This window comes from Budorcas taxicolor, chromosome 20 (assembly GCF_023091745.1).
Source record: "Budorcas taxicolor isolate Tak-1 chromosome 20, Takin1.1, whole genome shotgun sequence".
Taxonomy (NCBI): domain Eukaryota; kingdom Metazoa; phylum Chordata; class Mammalia; order Artiodactyla; family Bovidae; genus Budorcas; species Budorcas taxicolor.
In genome coordinates, this window is record NC_068929.1 from 22,160,017 (window position 1) to 22,180,508 (window position 20,492).

General features: G+C 40.7%; 1 protein-coding gene across 1 annotated transcript in view; it reads left to right on the top strand.

The window, feature by feature from the left end:
• The window catches only part of DEPDC1B (DEP domain containing 1B), a 100,005-nt gene that overhangs the window by 22,953 nt on the left and 56,560 nt on the right, over positions 1–20,492 (top strand). Inside the window, exon 3 of the mRNA XM_052659232.1 lies at positions 19,711–19,846. Within this exon, the coding sequence (XP_052515192.1) occupies positions 19,711–19,846 (136 nt within the window). The remainder of the gene's footprint in view (positions 1–19,710; positions 19,847–20,492) is intronic.

Consider the following 20,492-nt stretch of genomic DNA (forward strand, 5'->3'; position numbering starts at 1 on the left):
GTTGAACTGGGTTGTTCTAACTCATAAAAGGCAACTCCTGGTAACTGAGAAACTTTTGTTTTGTAATGTCCTTTTTTAGGCTTTTGGTGATTAACTCATGCAAATTTTAAATTTGTGATTTATTTTTCTATCTTGGGCCTTCATTTTTGGTCATAGCTACATGTTCCCTGTCAGGTTACTTTATATCCCTTCCCTTTATATTTGTTTGTTTTATCCACTTGGTCTTCATGGACTTGCTCTTGAAGTTTTTTCTTTTTAAATCCTTGCCCAGATTTCTTTTCTATGAATTTATGATGCCTCGTTATTATCATTAATAGGGAATGGTGTGTCATTAGTAGGGAATGGAGCAGTGGAATCTAGAAAAATCAAAGGTGCTCATCTCACTGAATGCTCCCATTTCAGATGGGGAGGAAGCTCTTTTCAGTCAGAGAAGGTAGATTGAATAGTAGTTCTCAATACAGTTGACCTTGAGACAAAATAGAGTTGACCCTTGAACAACATAGGGGTTAGGCGTGCAGACCTCCTGCACAGTCCAAAATCTGAGTCTAACTTTTGATTCCCCCTCTACCTGTCCCCCCCAAATTTAAGTACTGAGAGCCTACTGTTGACTGGAAGCCTTATTGAACTGTCAGTTAACACATATGTTGTATGTTATGTATCATACTCTGTATTTTTACAATGAAATAAGTTAAAACAAAATGGTAAGAAAATCTTACGGAAGAAAAATGCATGTATAGTATTAAACTATATTTATAGGTTATATTCATTCTTTTTTTAAAAGATTCTACATGTACATGAAAACAAACATTATTTGTCTTTCTCTGTTAGACTTATTTTGCTAAGCATGATACCCTCCAGATCCAACCTTGCTGTTGTAGATGGCAACATTTAGTTTTTAATGACTGGATAATATTCCACTGTGTATGTGTATATATATGTGTGTATACACACACACACCACATCTTTTTTATCCATTCATCTGTTGATGGACGCTTAGGTTGCTTCCATGTTTTGTCTGTTGTAAATGATGCTGCTGTGAGATGGTTGGATGGCATCACTGACTCAATGGACATCAGTATGAGCAAACTCCTGGAAATGGTGAAGGACAGGGAAGCCTGGAGTGCTGCAGTTCATGAGATTGCAAAGAGTTGGACAGGACTGAGCAACATTGTGAACATTGGGGTACATGTATCTTCCTTTTTAAAACATTTATTTATCAGGCTGCCTTGGGTCTTAGTTGCTGCATGTGGGGTTTTTGTTGTGTCATGCAGCATCTTCTGTTTGTGGCACACAGGCTTTCTAATTGTGGTGCTCAGGCTTCATTGCTCCATGGCATGTGGGATCTTAGTTCTCTGCTGCTGCTGCTAAGTCGCTTCAGTCGTGTCCGACTCTGTGTGACCCCATAGATGGCAGCCCACCAGGCTCCCCCGTCCCTGGGATTCTCCAGGCAAGAACACTGGAGTGGGTTGCCATTTCCTTCTCCAATGCATGAAAGTGAAAAGGGAAAGTGAAGTCGCTCAGTCGTGTCCGACCCTCAGTGACCCCATGGACTGCAGCCTACCAGGCTCCTCCATCCATGGATTTTCCAGGCAAGAGTACTGCAGTGGGGTGCCATTGCCTTCTCCTTTAGTTCGCTGACCAGGGATCAAACCCATATCCCCTGCATTGCAAAGTGGATTCTTAACCACTAGACCACCGGGAAAGTCCCCATATGTCGTCTTGAATTGGTGTTTTTATTTTCTTCAGAGATATACCCAGGAGTGGAATTACTCGGTCATTTGGTAGTTCTAGTTTTAGTTTTTTGAGGACCCTCCGTACTGTTTTCTGTAGTGGCTATACCAATTTACATTCCCACCAGTAGTGTGTAGGGTTCACTTTTCTCCACATCCTCAATAACATTTATGTTTATATTTATAATTTTTATTATGTTTATAGCATTTATATTTGTTGCCTTTTTGACAGTAGCCATTTTGACAGGTGTGAGATGATAATCTGACTGTGGTTTTGATTTGCATCACCCTGATGATTAGCAGAGTTGAACATCTTTTCATGTGCCTGTTGTTTATAAAACTCCTAGGAGAAGGCGATGGCACCCCACTCCAGTACTCTTGCCTGGAAAATCCACGGATGGAGGAGCCTGGTGGGCTGCAGTCCATGGTGTCGCTAAGAGTTGGACACGACTGAGCGACTTCACTTTCACTTTTTACTTTCATGCATTGGAGAAGGCAATGGCAACCCATTCCAGTGTTCTTGCCTGGAGAATCCCAGGGACGGGGAAGCCTGGTGGGCTGCCATCTCTGGGGTCACACAGAGTTGGACACGACTGAAGCGACTTAGCAGCAGCTGCAGAAGAAACCATAGGCAGTATACTCTTTGACATGTCTTAGCAATAGTTTTTTTTTTTTTTTTTGAAATCTGTCTCCTGAGGCAAGGAAAACAGAATAAAAAATAAACAAATAAGATCTAATTAAACTTGAAAGCTTTTGTCCAGCAAAGGAAGCCATTGATAAAATGAAGACATCCAACTGAATGGGAGAAAATATTTGCAAATAATATGTATGACAAAGGGTTAATACTCCAACTATATAAACAACTCTTACAACTCAATATCAAAAAAACAACCTGTTTAAAAAATAGGCAGAAGACCCGAAAAGCCATTTTTCCAAAGAAGACATACTTATGGACTGTATTTATTGATACTGTTAGTTGATGCTCTCTGTTTATAGGATGAATTGTCTGTCAGCACCTCAATCAATATTGTCTTATATGATACAAAACACTGTAGATGTTATATATATATATCACTAACAATAGACACTAAAAATGAAGAGACAATATGAAAAAGAAATTAAATTTTATTTAATTTTATTTACAGGTATAACAATTCATACTGATTCTTTGTGACCTCACGGACCATAGCCTGCCAGGTTCCTCTGTCCATGGGATTTTCCAGGCAAGAATACTGGAGTGGGTTGCCATTCCCTTTTCTAGGGGATCTTCCCAGCCCAGGGAAGATCTGAGCTACAAGTGCTTCACTAAAAAATCCGCCTGCAATGTGGAGACCTGGGTTTGATCTCTGGGTTGGGAAGATCCCCTGGAGAAGGGAACGGCTACCCACTCTAGTATTCTTGCCTGGAGAATCCCATGGACAGAGGAGCCTGGCAGGCTACAGTCCATGAACACGACTGAGTGACTTTCACTTGTGATTCATGCATTGATATCAAAGAAGTAACAGTATGATTGCTCCACAGTAGCCTACACTATACACTAATGAATGAATTCTTACAAAATTTTTATGGTGTGCAGTATTGAAGTCATATCCATAATACAGTATTAGAAACACTGTTATATTTAAGGAAAAAAAAAGCTGGTTACCTGTGATGATACACTGATATTTTCTCCAAATACAAGAGAGAGAGATACCGCATACTGTACAATAATATAATTCTTTGAAAGCAAAAGTAATGAAATAGTTTATTGTTAGTTTTATATTAGTTATTTAATTATTTGCATTATTTACATTATTAGTTTTATATTGGGAGAAGGCAGTGGCACCCCACTCCAGTACTCTTGCCTGGAAAATCCCATGGATGGAGGAGCCTGGTGGGCTGTAGTCCGTGGGGTCATTGGAAGTTGGACACAACTGAGCGACTTCACTTTCACTTTTCACTTTCATGCATTGGAGAAGGAAATGGCAACCCACTCCAGTGTTCTTGCCTGGAGAATCCCAGGGACAGGGGAGCCTGGTCGGCTGCTGTCTATGGGGTTGCACAGAGTCGGACACGACTGAAGCGACTTAGCAGCAGCAGCAGCAGCAGTTTTATATTAATAATATAAAATAATGTAAATATATATTTAGTATAAATATAAACAAACATACTATATTATATAAATATATTATAGAATTATATGTTATATAATATAAATATAAACAACATAAAATGTTATATTTAATAATATATAATGATAATTATTAATTATTTATTTACATTATTAGTTTTATATTAAATATCATCTTATGCCTGTCTAAGGATAGGCTATCGACTTCAATACAAGTCTTACACAAGATGTTCTACAGGTGAATATTTAGGTGATGATGATAATGATGTCTCACTAGATTTTCACATGGAGATAAGCTTATTAGCTATAAGGTATAATGATTACTTACTATTCATTAAGTAGAAGTGGATCATCATAAAGGCCTTCATCCTTGTCTTCACAGTGAGTAGGCTGGAGAGGAGGAAGGCGGGAGGGGTTGGTCTTGCTGTCTCAGGGGTGGCAGAGGTGGGAGAGGAGAGGAGGTGGTGGGAGGGGAGGCAGGAGAGGCAGGCACACCTGGTGAACTTGACAGAATGTACCATAATTTCTGACTTCTTTGTTTGCCTTTTCATTTGTCTAAAAATGTCTCTGTATCATGTCAGTCGTTCTGGTTTTATGCTACAGGCTTTAGTTTCAGTGCCTGTATCATAGATGGACCCATGTAGTGAAAGAAGTCAGAAGCAGTCTTGAGTAACTGAAATCCTTTGGCACTGCTGCTTCTGTATCTTCTTCCTTATCATCTGGCACAGGTTAGGGAGCATCTGTCTCCATCAAGTTGTCTTCTGTTAATTCTTCTAGTGTGACGTCTGTTAGCTCTTGAATTTCTCCAAGATCCATATCTTGAACCCCTCGCCCTCCGCCTTTTTTTCATATCCACAATATTTTTCATGATTTCCTTGATTGGCTCTGTTGTAAATTCCGTGAAGTCATGTACAACATCTAGACATACTTTTTCTTTAGCAGGAACTTACTGTTTCAGATTTGAGAGCTTTCAGAGCTTTTACCATAACAATAATGGTATCAGTGGTGTAATCTTTCCAGACTCTCATGACGTTCTGTCAGGGTTCTCTTCCATAGTGTGACAATCCTTTCTATAGAATATCTTGTGTAAATTAGCCTTAAAGGCCCTTATGACCCCCTGATATACAGACTGAATTAGAGACGTTGTATTTGAGGGTAAGTAGATCACTTTGACGGAGAAGGCAATGGCACCCCACTCCAGTACTCTTGCCTGGAAAATACCATGGACGGAGGAGCCTGGTGCTGCAGTCCCTGGGGTTGCTGCAGTCCCTGGGATCGCTGCGAGTTGGACACGACTGAGTGGCTTCGCTTTCACTTTTCACTTTCATCATTGGAGAAGGAAATGGCAACCCACTCTAGTGTTCTTGCCTGGAGAATCCCAGGGACAGGGGATCCTGTTGGGCTGCTGTCTGTGGGGTTGCACAGAGTCGGACATGACTGAAGTGACTTAGCAGTAGCACTTTGACGTCTTCAGTGTTGAATTCATGGGATTCTGGGTGGCCAGGGGCCTTGTCCAGTATCAAAAGAACTTTAAAAGGCAGTCCCTTACTGGCAAAATATTTCCAGGGACAAAGCACCGATGGAACTGGTCCAGAAAAGGGGTTCTTGTTGACCAGGCCTTCTTGTAAAACCAGAAGACTGGCAACTGATGTTTAGTTTTGCCTTCAAGGCTCAGAGGTTAGCAGCTTTATAGACAAGGGCAGTCCCGATTGTAAACTCTACCATGTTTCCACACAACAGTAGAGTTAACCTGACCCTCCCTGCCTTAAATCCTGGTGCTCCCGTCTCTTCCTTATTAATAAATGCCCTTTGTAGCATTCCCCACCCCCTCAACCCCAAATAATATAGACACTTTCATCTGTATTAAAAACCTGTTAAGGCACATATCTGAGTTTCTCCTCAGTGATCTTAATGGTGTTGGGGAATTCACCGGCTGCTTCGTGGCAGCAGAAGCTGCTTGTCCTGTTATCTCTGCATTGTTGTTAAGCCAAACTTTTTCTGAAATTACCAAACCATTCTTTGCTGGCCTTAAATTCTCCAATTTTAGATCCTTCACCTTTCTTTTGCTTTATGTTGTCCAAACAATGATTTTGCTTTTTCTCAAATCATATTAGAATCTATACATCTTTCTTATAGCAATCCTGCACCTACATAAAAGCTACATTTTCAGTATTTAAAAAAGAAGGGTATTTCTCAAAAAGTGCAGTGTTTTTGCACCTGCTGGCTTATTAGTGTCAGCAGCAGCTTCACGAATTTCTTTTCCCCCTTTTTTTTTTTTCTTAAAGCAATGATCCTTACACTGGATTCATTTATCTTGAGCAACCACACCTTCAGACCTCAATCTCTATGGTACATAGCAAGCAGTTTAACTGTTTCTTGTCATATCACGACTTTTCTCTTCTTTTTAGGCAGCACTTCCAGCGTCACTGGCAGCATTTTGTATGGGCCCCATGGTGTTACACAAGGTTTATGGCACCAGACATGATAAAAAAAATACATGAGAACTGTGAGAGATCACTTTTTACTTTCAAACACAATTTGTTGGAGATACGAGCTGCTCACGTGGAGATGGTCAGTCACAGAGCATTGTAAGCAGATACTGGGAGCATGAGCTCACTGTAATGGCAACAGGATGTGACTACAAATTGCTACAGTAGTACAGTGTGTGCACAGTTTTGTGTAGTTTTAATGTTGCATTTTTATGTTGGTTAGCTTTTTCTCAACTGCAAATAGTACCATGTACAGTCTCTGAGTTTGTGTGTAAATTTTGATAAATTTTAACTTTTTATAGTAAATTTGTGTTTATTTTACAGTGGTAAATGATAAAATAGACTAGTCTCTACATATGGTTTATGCATTCAGGACACTCCCTAACTTTTTCCTCTTAATTTTTTTGATAGTTCTAGGCTACATGGTTCATCTGTGAGTTTTTTCAAATTGTTGCAAATCTCCAAAAAATTTGTTTCTATGTTTATTGAAAACAGTCTGCTTGCAAGTGGACCCACACACTTGAAACCTGTGTTGTTCAAGTGATATCGATCATGTGGGCATCAATCAGTTCTTCTCAGTTAATCCTAAAACTAACTTTCTGAGAAGAGTGTGAATTTGCCTCGACACACATACTCGGTAGTATCTGCCTCTTTGCCCCCGCCATGCGATGCCTCCAGGCTTCTTTTTCCATGAGATTTTTCAAGCAAGAATATTGGAGTGGGTTGCCATTTCCTCCTCCAGGGGATTTTCAAACCCAGGGACTGAACCCGAGTCTTCTGTGTTTCCTGCCTTGGCAGGTAGATTCTTTACCACTGAGCCACCTGGGAAGCCTGTAGGTTATAAGACTAGGTTTACAGACGTCATGGAAACATGCCTGATACGCAGCATGCACTTAATTGATTTGAAGGTATCACACAGAAAGGAGTGCACATTAATAGAAGATTCTGTTAGTTCAGGTCCTCCAAGAAGAGAAGGATTCACCAGGAAGGCAGTGGATATGCAGACATCATAATGCCAGGGTTGAGGGGAAGCACCTGGGAAAGATAAAGAAAGGAAAGGAAAGAGTAGATAAGGAACGAGGGCCAAGCCCACAGGGTACAGTTCTGAAAAGGTCTTGGTCTTGGCCAGCTGAGAGGAAGCCCTTGGGCAAGTGTTACCTGCTGGGGGAGTCTTGTGTCTTCCGGTGGGAGACTGACCTGGCTCCAGTACCCGCACTGTGCCCACTGACGTACTAGAAGCATCCTGGGGGAAGCCTGAGAGGTGCGACAGCTAGAGGCTGGAGGCTGTCCTGGAGGCTGCTGCTCTCGGAGGGGTGTGAGCCGTGCTTCTCCGTGTCCTGGCACCATCCTTTCTTGTGCCGCACAGATTGGCTCTTGAGCGCCTTTTTCTCTCTGAGGCAAAATCTAGGAGATGGAAATTACATTCTGCTGGAAGAGTACATTGTGCTGCTGTAGCTCATGGCTACATGAGCTTGTGTAGCTCATGTCTCAGGGCTGAGACTGGTGCAGATTCTCTCCCTTCTCCGCTCCCCGTGGTCGATTCCCCCACCCTCAGCTGTCACATTGGCAGACTTGGGTGGCTTACCTAGAAGTGTGACCTGGAAGTTCATTCTGAGAATCTAGACCCTTGGTAACCATTTGCTTCTCAGGCGTGATGTTTGTGTACGTGCCTGTTCACAGTGCAGTGGGGGAGGGGAGCACGAGGTGCCCGGGGGTATTCATTCGTTCCTGCCCCCAGGGTAAGAGCAGCCATGCTTCCTTCTGCTGGTCAGGATCAATTACTCCTGCTACGATAAGGGGTTCCTCTCTTCTGCTGCTCCCTGCCAGATCCTGGCAGGAGAACTTCTCTTTGGAGGATGGGGCTTCTAACTGCAGAGCTCAGGGTCCTAGGGATGAGAAACACAAAGTCCCCCAGCGGGTCATGGGAAAGATGGTAAGCAGGGCTGTTCCTGCTTCCACCGCTTGGTCCCGGGCAGGTATTCATGTGTGTATTGGGCCCAGCACTGTATAGAGCCCTCTGACGTAACTCGCACACATTCCATCGTTCTGTATGTCCACCTTGTCTCCAGTACCATGCTGTCTCCATTAGAGTAGGTTTCTAATGAATCTTGAATTCAGATGGTGTCCTCTGACTTTTCTTTTTTTTGAGTTGTTTTGGCTGTTCTAATTCTTCTGCCTTTTCATGTACATTTTAGAATCAAATTGTTTATTTCTGGAAAAATTTCTTTTGAGATTTTGGAATGAAATTGTGTGGAATCTGTAGGTCAGTTTGGGGGTTTTTGAGAACAAAATTGAGTCTTCCAAATCACCATGGTATATCTCTCAGTTTATTTAGGTTTTAAATCTCTCAGCAGTGTTTATAGCTTTAAATATACAGACTGCACAAATTTTGTTAGATTTAGATCTAAGTAGTTCATTTTTTTGTGCTGTTATAAATAGTGGTAGTTTCCCCTGTAGAAAACTTGTGCATTTTTTTTTACCATCAATATTTAATATATTTTATTCTCTTGTAAATGGAATTTATTTTCTAAATAGTTATTGCTAATCTAAATCAAGAATTTCTTTCAGATCAGATCATGTCTCTCCCCTCCTTAAGAATACTTACTTGATCGTTTACTTATGGTGGAATCTTTATTCCTACAGAATACGGAATAATCTCTGAGCTTATAGTTCAGAGTTCCTTAGTGTATCAAGTAACTTTTTCCAGCTTCATCTCTCCTGGAATTCTCTAGGCCAGAATAGTAGAGTGGGTAGCCTTTCCCTTTTCCAGGGGATCTTCCTAACCCAGGAATTGAATCTAGGTCTCCCACATTGCAGGTGGATTCTTTACCAGCTGAGCCACAAGGGAAGCCCAAGAATACTGGAGTGGGTGGCCTATCTCTTCTCCAGCAGATCTTCCCCACCCAGGAATCGAACTTTGGTCTCCTGCACTGCAGGCAGATTCTTTACCAACTGAGCTATCAGGGAAGCCCGTCTCTCTCTTTCTCCTTCCCTCAAATACTTTTAGTTCCTGCTACACATTTAAGCAGAATTGTGGGATGTAATCATTGGCAGTTTTTCAGCCTTTAAGTGATACAGGACTATATCTTGTTATTGGGCTCAAAAAATATGTTGAATGGGTTTATAGAGCGTAGCGAAACCCAGCAAAATACTGTAAACTTGCCTAACCTATGGGTTTCTGGGAAACAGCAGTCTCAAGAGCGATCAGCTCCTGTAATAATCACTCCTGGGCTGGCTTCTTTATACAAAGGCTTCAGGCTACTAAGGCAGAGAGTAAAAGCTGGGGATGCTGCAGATTTCTGCAGATGCTAAAGGAAAATTTTTAGCATGTATTGTGGAAAGGACTTTAAGTCATTCCATCCCGTCATTTATGAATCAGATTTATAAAGATTTATAAATTGTTTTCCTTAGTGTTCAGATGCCCTGGAATGTTGATTGATTGATTAGGTAATAAATTCTATTTTATTTAGAGTACGTTTGTCAAAGGATAGTAATTGGGGTATGGATTATTATTCAGTTGCTTTTTTCCAACTAGTATTTGGCGACTGAGGCAGCAGAAGGAGACCCGGGTTACTTAGTTGGATGAATAGCTGTGGTTTAGCTCCTTTTCTTGCCTCAGAGTTTCCAGTGTACAGATGTGGAGTTTGTGCTAGATCATTTCTAAGGGGACTTTATAATTTTGGAATCCATGATTATCTTGGGATTAAATTTTTAGTTTGTATTTTATTGTTTATTTTTTGACCCTGCTGTACAGGGATCCCAGCTCCGCAACCAGGGATCAAGCCCAGGCTGTTGGCAGCGAAATCGAGGAATCCCAACCACTTGACTGCCAGGGAATTCCTTATAGTTTTTAAAATAAAGGCAAATGTTGCCCATTAGAAAGTGAAGGTGTTAGTTGCTGACTTGTGTCCAACTCTTTGTGACACCATGGACTGTAGCCTGCTGGGCTTTTATCTCCATGGAATTCTCCAGGCAAGAATTATAGAGTGGGTAACCATGCCCTTCTCCAGGGGATCTTCCCAGGGCATGTAACCCAAGTCTCCTGAATTGTGTGCAGATTCTTTACTGTCTGAGCCACGATGGGAGCCCCCCTACTAGGGAGAGGTCTGCTCTATTTGAATGTCCTCAATTTTGAGAAATACATTTTTCATGCAAGAGTGTATAAACTATATTTTAACAATTTATATAGGAATAATAAAGCAAACACCTATTACCCACAGTTTCTTCTCTGGAGAGGTCCTCAATATCCCGACGTCTGCATTAATCACTTGCTTGCTTATTCTTTTAACACTTAGGTTTGTCTCCTTAAATACTATTTTTGTTACCGAAACACTTTTCTTTGTTTTGGACTTTATATTAAAGATATCAAAGAGTGTGTGTTCTCTGACTTGTTCTTTTGTTTTTCATGGTTTTTGAGATTCCTCCATATTGGTATACTTAATTACAGTTCTTGGAATTTCCTCAGCTGTATTATATGTTCTCTTATATCAGTATACTCTCTATAATCTGTCTTTTTCTCCTGTCAGTGGAGGTTTGGGTCACTTTGAGTTTTTGCTTTTATAAACAGTGCTGCCGTGAACATCCGTGGATATGCACCCTTGCGTATGTGTGAGTGTACCTTTAGGGTACTCGGAGCTCCTGAGCAGTGGGATTAGTGTACAGGATATGTCTGTGTTCATGTGTGCCAGTTCAGCTTTACTAGGCCATGCTAATTGTTTTCCATAGTGAATGTGCTAATCTTTATTTCAGTGAAAGTAAAAGTTGCTCAGTCATGTCCGACTTCTTGTGACCCCATGATACAGTCCATGAAATTCTCTAGGCCAGAATATTGGAGTGGGTAGCCTTTCCCTTTTTCAGGGGATCTTCCCAACCCAGGGATCAAACCCCAGTCTCCTTCATTGCAGGTGGATACTTTACCAGCTGAGCCACAAGGGAAGCCCAAGAATACTGGAGTGGGTAGCCTATCCACTTCTCCAGCAGATCTTCCTGACCCAGGAATTGAACTGGGGTCTCCTGCATTGCAGGCGGATTCTTTACCAGCTGAGCTGTCAGGGAAGCCCTTTATTTCAGTAGCAGGAAATAATTTGTTATTGACCGAGTTTAGCGTTTGCAGATCTGTTAAGAGTGAAATGATACTTTATTGTGATGTTATTTTGAATTTCCTTAATTACTAATGAGATTGTGCTTGTGCTTGCACTCTGTCTCTTCAGTCGTGTCTAACTCTTTCCGACCCTATGGACCATAGCCCGCCAGGCTCCTCTGTCCGTGGGATTCTCAGTGTCATTTTTTTTTTATTGAATTATAGTTGATTTATGATCTTGTATTAGTATCAGATGTACAACAACAAAGTGATTTGGTTTCATATATATAAATATATATTCGGAGAAGGCAATGGCACCCCACTCCAGTACTCCTACATGGACGGAGGAGCCTGGTAGACTGCAGTCCATGGGGTTGCGAAGAGTCGGACAATGACTGAGTGACTTCACTTTCACTTTTTACTTTTATGCATTGGAGAAGGAAATGGCAACCCACTCCAGTGTTCTTGCCTGGAGAATCCCAGGGACGGGGAAGCCTGGTGGGCTGCCATCTATGGGGTCACACAGAGTCGGACACGACTGAAGCGACTTAGCAGCAGCATATATATATATATATATATATATATATACATATATATATATGTTAATTCTTTTCCGTTATTATTTCAAGATATTGAACGTAGTTCCTTGTGGTATATAGTAAATCTTGTTATCTATTTTATATATGGTAGTATGTATTTGTTAACCCCATACTCCTAATTTATCCCCCACACTTCTACTTTATCCCCCACACTTCTAATTTATCCCCCACTCCATGTTTATTTAGTGTTCCTGATTCTATACCTGGAAATGCCTGCTTCATGTCTTTTGTCTTCCCAATAGGATTTTGTTTTTTAAATCCTTAGCAGTTTAAAATAATGTATTCTGGATATGAATCCTTTGTCAATTATATAGATTACAAAATCTACCCTTTTTTATTTTTTCACCTTATGGTGTCTTGATGAACAGAAAAATTTTTAATTGTGATGTGAATGAATGTATCAGGCTTTTTCTTTGTACCCTGTGGTTTTTATATCTTGCTTAAAAAGAATTCCTTTATTGCCCAAGGTCCGAGAGATGTTGTCTTATATTGTGTGCTAAAGTTTTCTCTTTTGGCTGTGCTAGGTCTTTGCTGTGGCCTGCGGGCTTCTCCAGTTGTGATGTGAGGGCTTCAGAGTGTGCAGGCTCAGTAGTCTTAGTTCCCCAACTAGGGATCGAACCCATGTCCCCTGCACTGGAAGATAAATTCTTAACCACTGGACTACCAGGGAAGCCCCAGTGCCCTGAATTTTATGGTTTTGCCCATGATTCTTATTCATAGTGTAAATTTGGGGTTATTCTGGTTTTCCATTGTTGAAAAACAGTTTATTCCAAACTTTAGTGGCTGCAAGCAACCATTTTATTTAGCTCATGATTTTTGTGTCAAGAATTTAGAAAGAGCTCAGCTGGCGGTATGGCCCTTATCCACAAGGCATTAGTTGGGCTAGAAAATTTGCTTCCAAGATGGGTCCTTTATCTGCTCACAAATGTGGTGCCTTCGTGCATCTTGGCTCCTTTCTCTTTCTACATGAGCTTTTATCCTCTGGGGCATCTCCGTATGGGTTATGCTTCTTGCAGCATGATGGGCTTTGGGTAGTTGCTATTCTTTTGTGATTGTTGACTTCTAAGAGGTGTATTCCAAGAATGAGCATCCCAAGAGCTAGTCTTTAAAATAGGCAAGAAGAGGAAACTGCCATGCAGCTAAGATTTATGCCTGGTCACTTCTGTCTGTTCTATTTGTTAAAAGAATCATGGGGCTCACTCACATTCAAAGGGGTAGAGAAAAATAACCTCCTCCTGTTGATGGAGAGTGTCAAAGCCACACTGTGGAAGAAGCATAAAGAATGGGAGATATTATTGTGGTCATTTTTGAAAAATACAGTCTGACCACAACAACATTTATTTTGAAACTACATTCACCCCCTTCATCAAAACTCACAATTTATTTTTTTATGGCATCACATTTAGCAATTAGTAACCCGTAAGTCAACAAAGGTCCATCTAGTCAAGGCTATGGTTTTTCCATTAGTCATGTATGGATGTGAGAGTTGTACTATAAAGAAAGCTGAGCGCCGAAGAATTGATGCTTTTGAACTGTGGTGTTGGAGAACACTCTTGAGAGTCCCTTGGACTGCAAGAAGATCCAATCAGTCCATCCTAAAGGAGATCAGTCCTGGATGTTCATTGGAAGGACTGATGCTGAAACTGAAACGCCAATACTTTGGGCCACCTGATGTGAAGAGTTGACTCATTAGAAAAGACCCTGATGCTTGGAAAGATTGAAGGCAGGAGAAGGGGATGACAGAGGATGAGATGGTTGGATGGACATGAGTTTGAGTAAGCTCCGGGAGTTGGTGATAGACAGGGAAGCCTGGCGTGCTGCAGTCCATGGGATCTCAAAGAGTTGGACATGACTGAGCGACTGAATGGAACTGAACCCATAGGTAGCACTTATGTACTTGAAACTTGTCTGCTATTCCTTGATTAGGTCACAGTTCTGCCTCCTCGATTCTGTGTGGTTCCTGGCTTACCCTTGTACTCTTAGCTCTAAATTCTGAGTCATTTTGGTCCATGATTGCAGTGGAATAGCTTTCTAAGTTGCTTCCTGCTTGTAAAAGCTTGAGATTCTTAGTTTTTTTTTTTTTTTAAATTGTTTAGTCCAAATGAATGTGCTGCTGGTGAATTTAAAGTTCTTTCTTTGTCTCAAAAGAATTTGGAGATAAAACAGGGAGGTTAAGCAAGTAAAGTGAGTTTATTACGCAAGGACCTGCTCTCAGAGGGAGAGCAAGCAGACAGGCATGGAGCTGCTGCCCTAGGTTTCTTTGGCAAGTTGTTTATGAGGGGCATACAAATGAAGGGGTGGAATATTTACTGGGGAAGGAGGGATTTGGGGGTTGTATTCCTTGATTTTCATCCCAGCTCCATCTTCCCAAGGGGAGGAGTGCTTTTGTCCTTATTTAGTTTACCTGGTGGCTTAGAAGTGTAGAATCTGCCTGCATTGCAGGAGACCTAGGGTTGATCCCTGGGTTGGGAAGATCCCCTAGAGAAGGAAATGGCAACCCACTCCAGTGTTCTTGCTTGGAGAAGTCCATGGGCAGAAGAGCCTGGTGGCCTGTAGTCCAGAGTCGCAAAGAGTCAGACACAGCTGAGCGACTAACACTGACTTTTCACTTCAGCTTAGATCGGGGGTGTCATCGCATTGCTGCACAATGGGAACTTCTTATCTGTGAGTCTGCTTTTATTGTGATGGGAACATAATGAGCAACAGGTTATGTTTGGACTCAGGAGATTCCCATCTTTCCACACATTTCTTTGTCTGCTTCCAGGACACTTAATGACCCAAAATATGTGGTTTCCTGTCAGTTTGAAGGTTCCTGCTTTTCTCTGGCTGCCCATGGGCACCTGCTGTTTCTAAGGTGTATGATTTCCTGCCAGCTGTCCTCTGTCCCCGTTTCTCTGCTCATACCTAGCTACCTGCCTATTGAAACCAATGGTGATTCTGTTAGTACTATTTCTGTGAATCTTATTGTGCTTCAATCCATTAGACAAAAGTCACATTCATAAATTTCTTTGAGGTAGGCTCTATTCTGTTATTAAGTCTGCTGGGGTACAACACTCTTAAGATTCCTAAAGTGCTGCTTTATAAGGCACTGCCCTAAATCTTTCTGAGGTTATAGCGAAAGTTTTATAGCCACACACTTGTGATTGCTCCGAGACAATAATTTATACTAGAAACAGCTTGAATTTGATATTTGTTGTAAGGCCATTTTTACTTTGAGAACCTTTTGCTGGGAGCGATTAGGGGTGGAAATAGCTTTACTTTTGAATCATCAAGTCATGACTCCTTTATAGTTCCTGTAAATTCTGCTTAAAAGCTAAAAAGTTCTTTCTCTAGTTTATCTTTCTCTGTCTAAATCTTGTTATCAAGGCTAAAAGAAATAAGTTGGCACTTTCACTGTTCATCCTGGAAGACTCCTTAGCCAGGCCTACCTTTTGTATTTACTTTGTTACTGAAAGTGCCAGTTGTAACTGAACTTTATGTAACTGTGTAACACGGGCTTTTCTCCATCTTCCAGTAACAACCTTGTTGTTGTTTTTTCCGTCCTCCTTTTTCCAGCCTTCACTAACGTGTCTCTGAGACCCTTTAGGCCTCCACTCACTGCCTGGCCCTGATGCCACAATTTCTGTTCTGGTAATCTGTTGTTGTTTAATAAAGCTATGCCCAAACTTAGTGCTTAAAACAATCATTGTAATTTTTATGTAATTTTGTGGGTTTTAGGAAGGGGTTAGCTGGACATCAGCTGGTACTGCTGAGGCCCACCCACAAGCTTGGAACTTCTGTGCTCCTTGACCTCAATTTCTTTTCATGCAGACTCTCACCTTCTCAGGCCGCTTCCCTGTCACTTAGGCATCTCACAGGGTAATGGGCTGGGCTCAGGGTGGTTGCATTTCTTACATGATGAATGGTTTCCAAGAGAGTTTTGCAAGAGTGAGTGATGAGCGTGAGTTCCAAGGGGCAGGAAGAAAAGTTTCAGGCCGCTTAAAGGCTAGTGCCTAGAACTGCGGCTATCACTTCTGCCGTCTTCTTTTTTATCAAAGTAATTAGAGATGGCTCACCCTAACTCAAATCGACTCTCCTTCTTGTTAGGGAAGTGGCAGGATCACACTGCAGAAGCGCATGTAGGTGGGAGGTAATGTTGCAAAACATCTTTGGAGCTTATGTTGGCCACAGGGATGCAGCCTCACTGTTCCCAAATGGATACCAATTGGATCAGAGTTCTTTTATTGAACAGTTGGTTCTCTTTCATTGATATGTAATGTCTGTTCTGTGACAAATAAACATGTGTGTATTTGTTTTAGATTGCCTTTTGGCACTCTTGATTTTCACCTGGGGGTTATTCTGCAGGGGATAATGCTGTCATACTTGGGAGAAGGTGCTACTAGCATCTAGTGAATAGAAGCCAGGCTTACTGCTGAGCATCATACAATGTACAGAACTGCCTCCCGCAGCAAAGAATCATCCAGCCCCAAATGTCAATAATGCTGAAGTTGAGAAATCATGGTCCATACCACCAGTATTGTCCTACCATATTATTTTAATTAGCTTAAAGTTGGTAGAGTAAGTCACCTCACTTTGCTTTTCATCTTTAAGAATGAATGTCTTAGTTATATTTGGCCATTTGTGTATCCATATAAATTTTAGAATCAGTTTATCATATGTCATGAAAAACCTTATATTTTGGTTGGAATTTCATTATAACTATATATCTTCATAAGGAGCATTGGGATTTTATGATATTGAATCCTCTTATTCACTAATATGATATTTCTGTCAATTTAATTCATTGGGATTTTATGATATTGAATCCTCTTATTCACTAATATGATATTTCTGTCAATTTAATTCTTTTCTGAAAATTATAAAACTATAATTTTCTTATTAAAATGTTTGCAAATCTTTTGTGCAAGGTTTACTCTCTTGGCCAGTTAGCTGCGAGGCTTATAATAAGTTGTGTTCCTCTTTTGGGCCTTAATTTCCCTAAGTGAAAAATGTGACATTTGATTATATCATCTCTAACAGGTTTTCAAGCCCCAGATGACAAGATTAAAATGTTAGAAATTAAAAACTTTGAATACACAAAATACACGTAGTCCACTAGAGGGAGCCCTTCTGCACTTTGTCTCTTGCCAGATTGCCAGTCAGGTATGAAGGTAACCGCATCAGCTACTGATGTTAATAGCTGCAGATGTTGTAAGCCAGACCTCATCTTGTCAGGGCAGGGGGAAGAAGGTGGCTCCCTGGTATCTCTTTGGTCACAGTTCTCCACATAAGAAAGGTTGCCTTGGTCCAGGGAAGATATCTTTTTTTCTGAGTGTGGAAAGACAAGCAACATATTTTGAACCTAGGAGGAAATGTATGGATAATCCAATTTAATTCCTTTATTTAAAAGTGAAAAAGCTATGATTTAGAGATACTCACTTTCCAAAGGACAAACAGACAATTTGTGAGAGAGCCAAGGCTGGAACTCAAATTCATACTTTTCACACTGTAGTGAGGGAATGGAGAAAAGAAGTAAGCAGTGGATTTGAGTGATGGAATGGGAGTAAGGATTATGTTTAATTTTTAAAGGACTGAGAGGTGGGTGGTCTGTGAATTCCCTGGAATTATTATATGTATGTCAGGGCTTCCCAGGTGGCACCAGTGGTCAAGAACCCTCCTGCCAATGCAGGAGACGTAAGAGATAGGGTTTTGATCCCTAGGTTGAAAAGATGCCCTTGAGGAGGGCATGGCAACGCACTCCAGTATTCTTGCCTGGAGAATCCCATGGACAGAGGAGCCTGGCAGGCTACAGCCCATTGGGTTGCAAAGAGTTGGGGCACTACTGAAGCGACTTAGCATGCATGCACGCATATGTATATGAATGTGAGAGTTTGTGTGTGTTTGTCTGCACGTGTGTGCACACACTTGCTATATTTTGGATGTGATTGTTGGCTTCTGAGAAATAGGATTGGACTGTGGTAAGCTAGCCTTTGCTTACAAAGCAGAATAACTTTCAACAGTTTTAGAGATTCATTTAATTTATAATTTGTAATCATTTGGAAATACCTGCCTTGGTAACTTGATTACCAAAAATTTAAGCTTTCAGTTTATTTATCTTTAATTTGATTTAATGATTTCCAGATCTCATATTTTTCCTTACTCAAAACTGACTTTTCAAATAAAGTGCAGTTTTTGGATGTTCTTTTCAGAAGATGGAACTCAACTGCTCTCTGTTAGTCATCCTTTTTGAAGTCTATTGTGACTGTTTTTGAAATGTTTCTCCATAGTACTCTTATTATTTATAATTCTTCTGGTTTACCTTGATAGAGACTTTCCTTGCAAACTGTAGACATTTAAAATTTCCTTATTTCTACAGTTGCCTTATGAATAGTATCTTTATGTTTTATTTGGATTGCTTGTTTATGGATATCATGGACAAGATTTTAAGCCTTTAGTTTGGCTTACATAAATAAAAAATAAAAATAGAAGTCTTTACCTATTGATTTCTATGTCAGCTTTTAAGAACTAGAGTTCTTATGTTACTTTTTCAGTGAGGTACAATATATCCTTCTCTAGCAAGCTAACAGAAAAAGATGCTCCGAGAACAATATGTATTTAATTGCCTCTGTTGTTTATCAGGTATGCCCTAGACCAGTTTAAAGAGAGTCAGATTGTATTTAGACTTCTATGTATTTGTCCATGGAGTGATGATACCTAGGGTGGATAAAAGAGAAGGGGTATAAATGGCAGAATAAGGATACTGGGACCTGGAGGAGGGCAAGGCAACCCACTCCAATATTCTTGACTGGAGAATCCCCAAGGACAGAGGATCCTGGCAGGCTGCAGTCTGAGGGGTCTCAGAAGGTTGGACTGAGAGACTAAGGACAGCACAAGGATACTGGGAAGCTTTCTGTCTCCTCCAAGATGAAATTTGAGACTGTAGCTTCAATCTCAGTGTGAGGTGTTAGATATTCAAGGAAAGGAGGGTTAATCTTTATTAGAAATAGTTATGAAAATAAATGTTAGGCCAAGTGATTTTTGTTCTAGTGTTCATCTCCTCAGCAGGTGTTGCTTAAGTTTTATCTGTCAGTGATTTCAACCTGCATGTGTGCTTAGTCGCTCACTCATGTCCAGCTCGTTGCGACCTCGTGGACTGTAGCTTGTAGGCTCCTCTGTTCATGGGGATTCTCCAGGCAAGAATACTGGAGTGGGTTGCCATGCCCTCCTCTCGGGGATCTTCCCAACCCAGGGACTGAGCCCATGTCTCCCACACTGCAGGCAGATTCTTTACCACCTGAGCTACCAGGGAAACTTACTTGCATACTTACCAGCTAAAAATTTCAGCTGGAGTTAGATGGCAGTAAGGGTTTTGAGCTGGGTGAAAGAAATGACTCTCTTTCTAGGGTTAGGGTTCCATTAAAGACATCTTTAATCATGAAAATCAAGTGACCGACCAAGGTTTATTTATTTAAAAATGCATCACATGTTTGACACATCTCCTGTTTTTTCTTCATAAAGGTGATTTGATGGACATAATGGATGAATGTTTTTAAAAATCATATATTTTGGGTACAATTAGATGTGTGTAATGATTTAAATATGAATGATTATCCAAAGTTTGGAATTATATAAATTCTCAAGGGTACAAGAAGTGGGGATTACTGTTAAAATATCTGTGTTTCCCACTGACTGCAATAATAGAAATTTTCTTCTTGGTTTTTAGATTTCCTCCTTCTTCACCTCTGAAGCCTTATCCAAAGAGGCCCCCATATCAAAAGGATGTTATTAAATTTCCAAAATGGGATGATCCCCCACCAGGCACTTCACAAGAGAACATCCCAGTGAGGCCACTTGTGATGGTAAGTGCCTTTATGTGGACTAGCAGCGGGAGAGCTAGAAAAAGTCTGTGAACCATTAGGCTTAGTCCAGTTTCTTTTGTTGGTCCCTTGGAAATAGTGGTGTGAAAGCACTTTAAAACAAGATCTTAGCTGTCAGTAGCTGAGAGACGAGTAGCACAAGAAGATTGGCTTTTGCATTTTTTTCACTCTTGCCCATTGACACTTTGACCGAATAGGTGGTAGCCGTTTTCATACATTTAGACTGAGCAGGTTTCTCATAAAACTCCCTTATAATTTCCTTTTCTTTTCTATTCTGTAATTTCCTCAATTCCTTTTTTGTCTCCTTTTCCTGAACTTTGTTATAATTATTACCAGTTGAAAGTGTGAAGGTTGGGACATGGAGAATTGTGGAGCGAGCTCTGATAATATGAACAAAGAAACCTAAGCACACTGTAGAAGAAACTGTGTTTTTGGGGGAGTACTTTTCTCTTGAAATATCCCCAATAGAAAACTACTAAGATTGAGATAATGCTAAAAAATAAAATGTAGACAAAAACTTCTATAGGCAATTTTTTTTAAGAATTGTACTAACAACCATGTTTTAAGTTAATTTAGTCTTATAGGACTAGATGTCCAGTTCCTACATGTGCAGAGGTGTGTTGTAAAC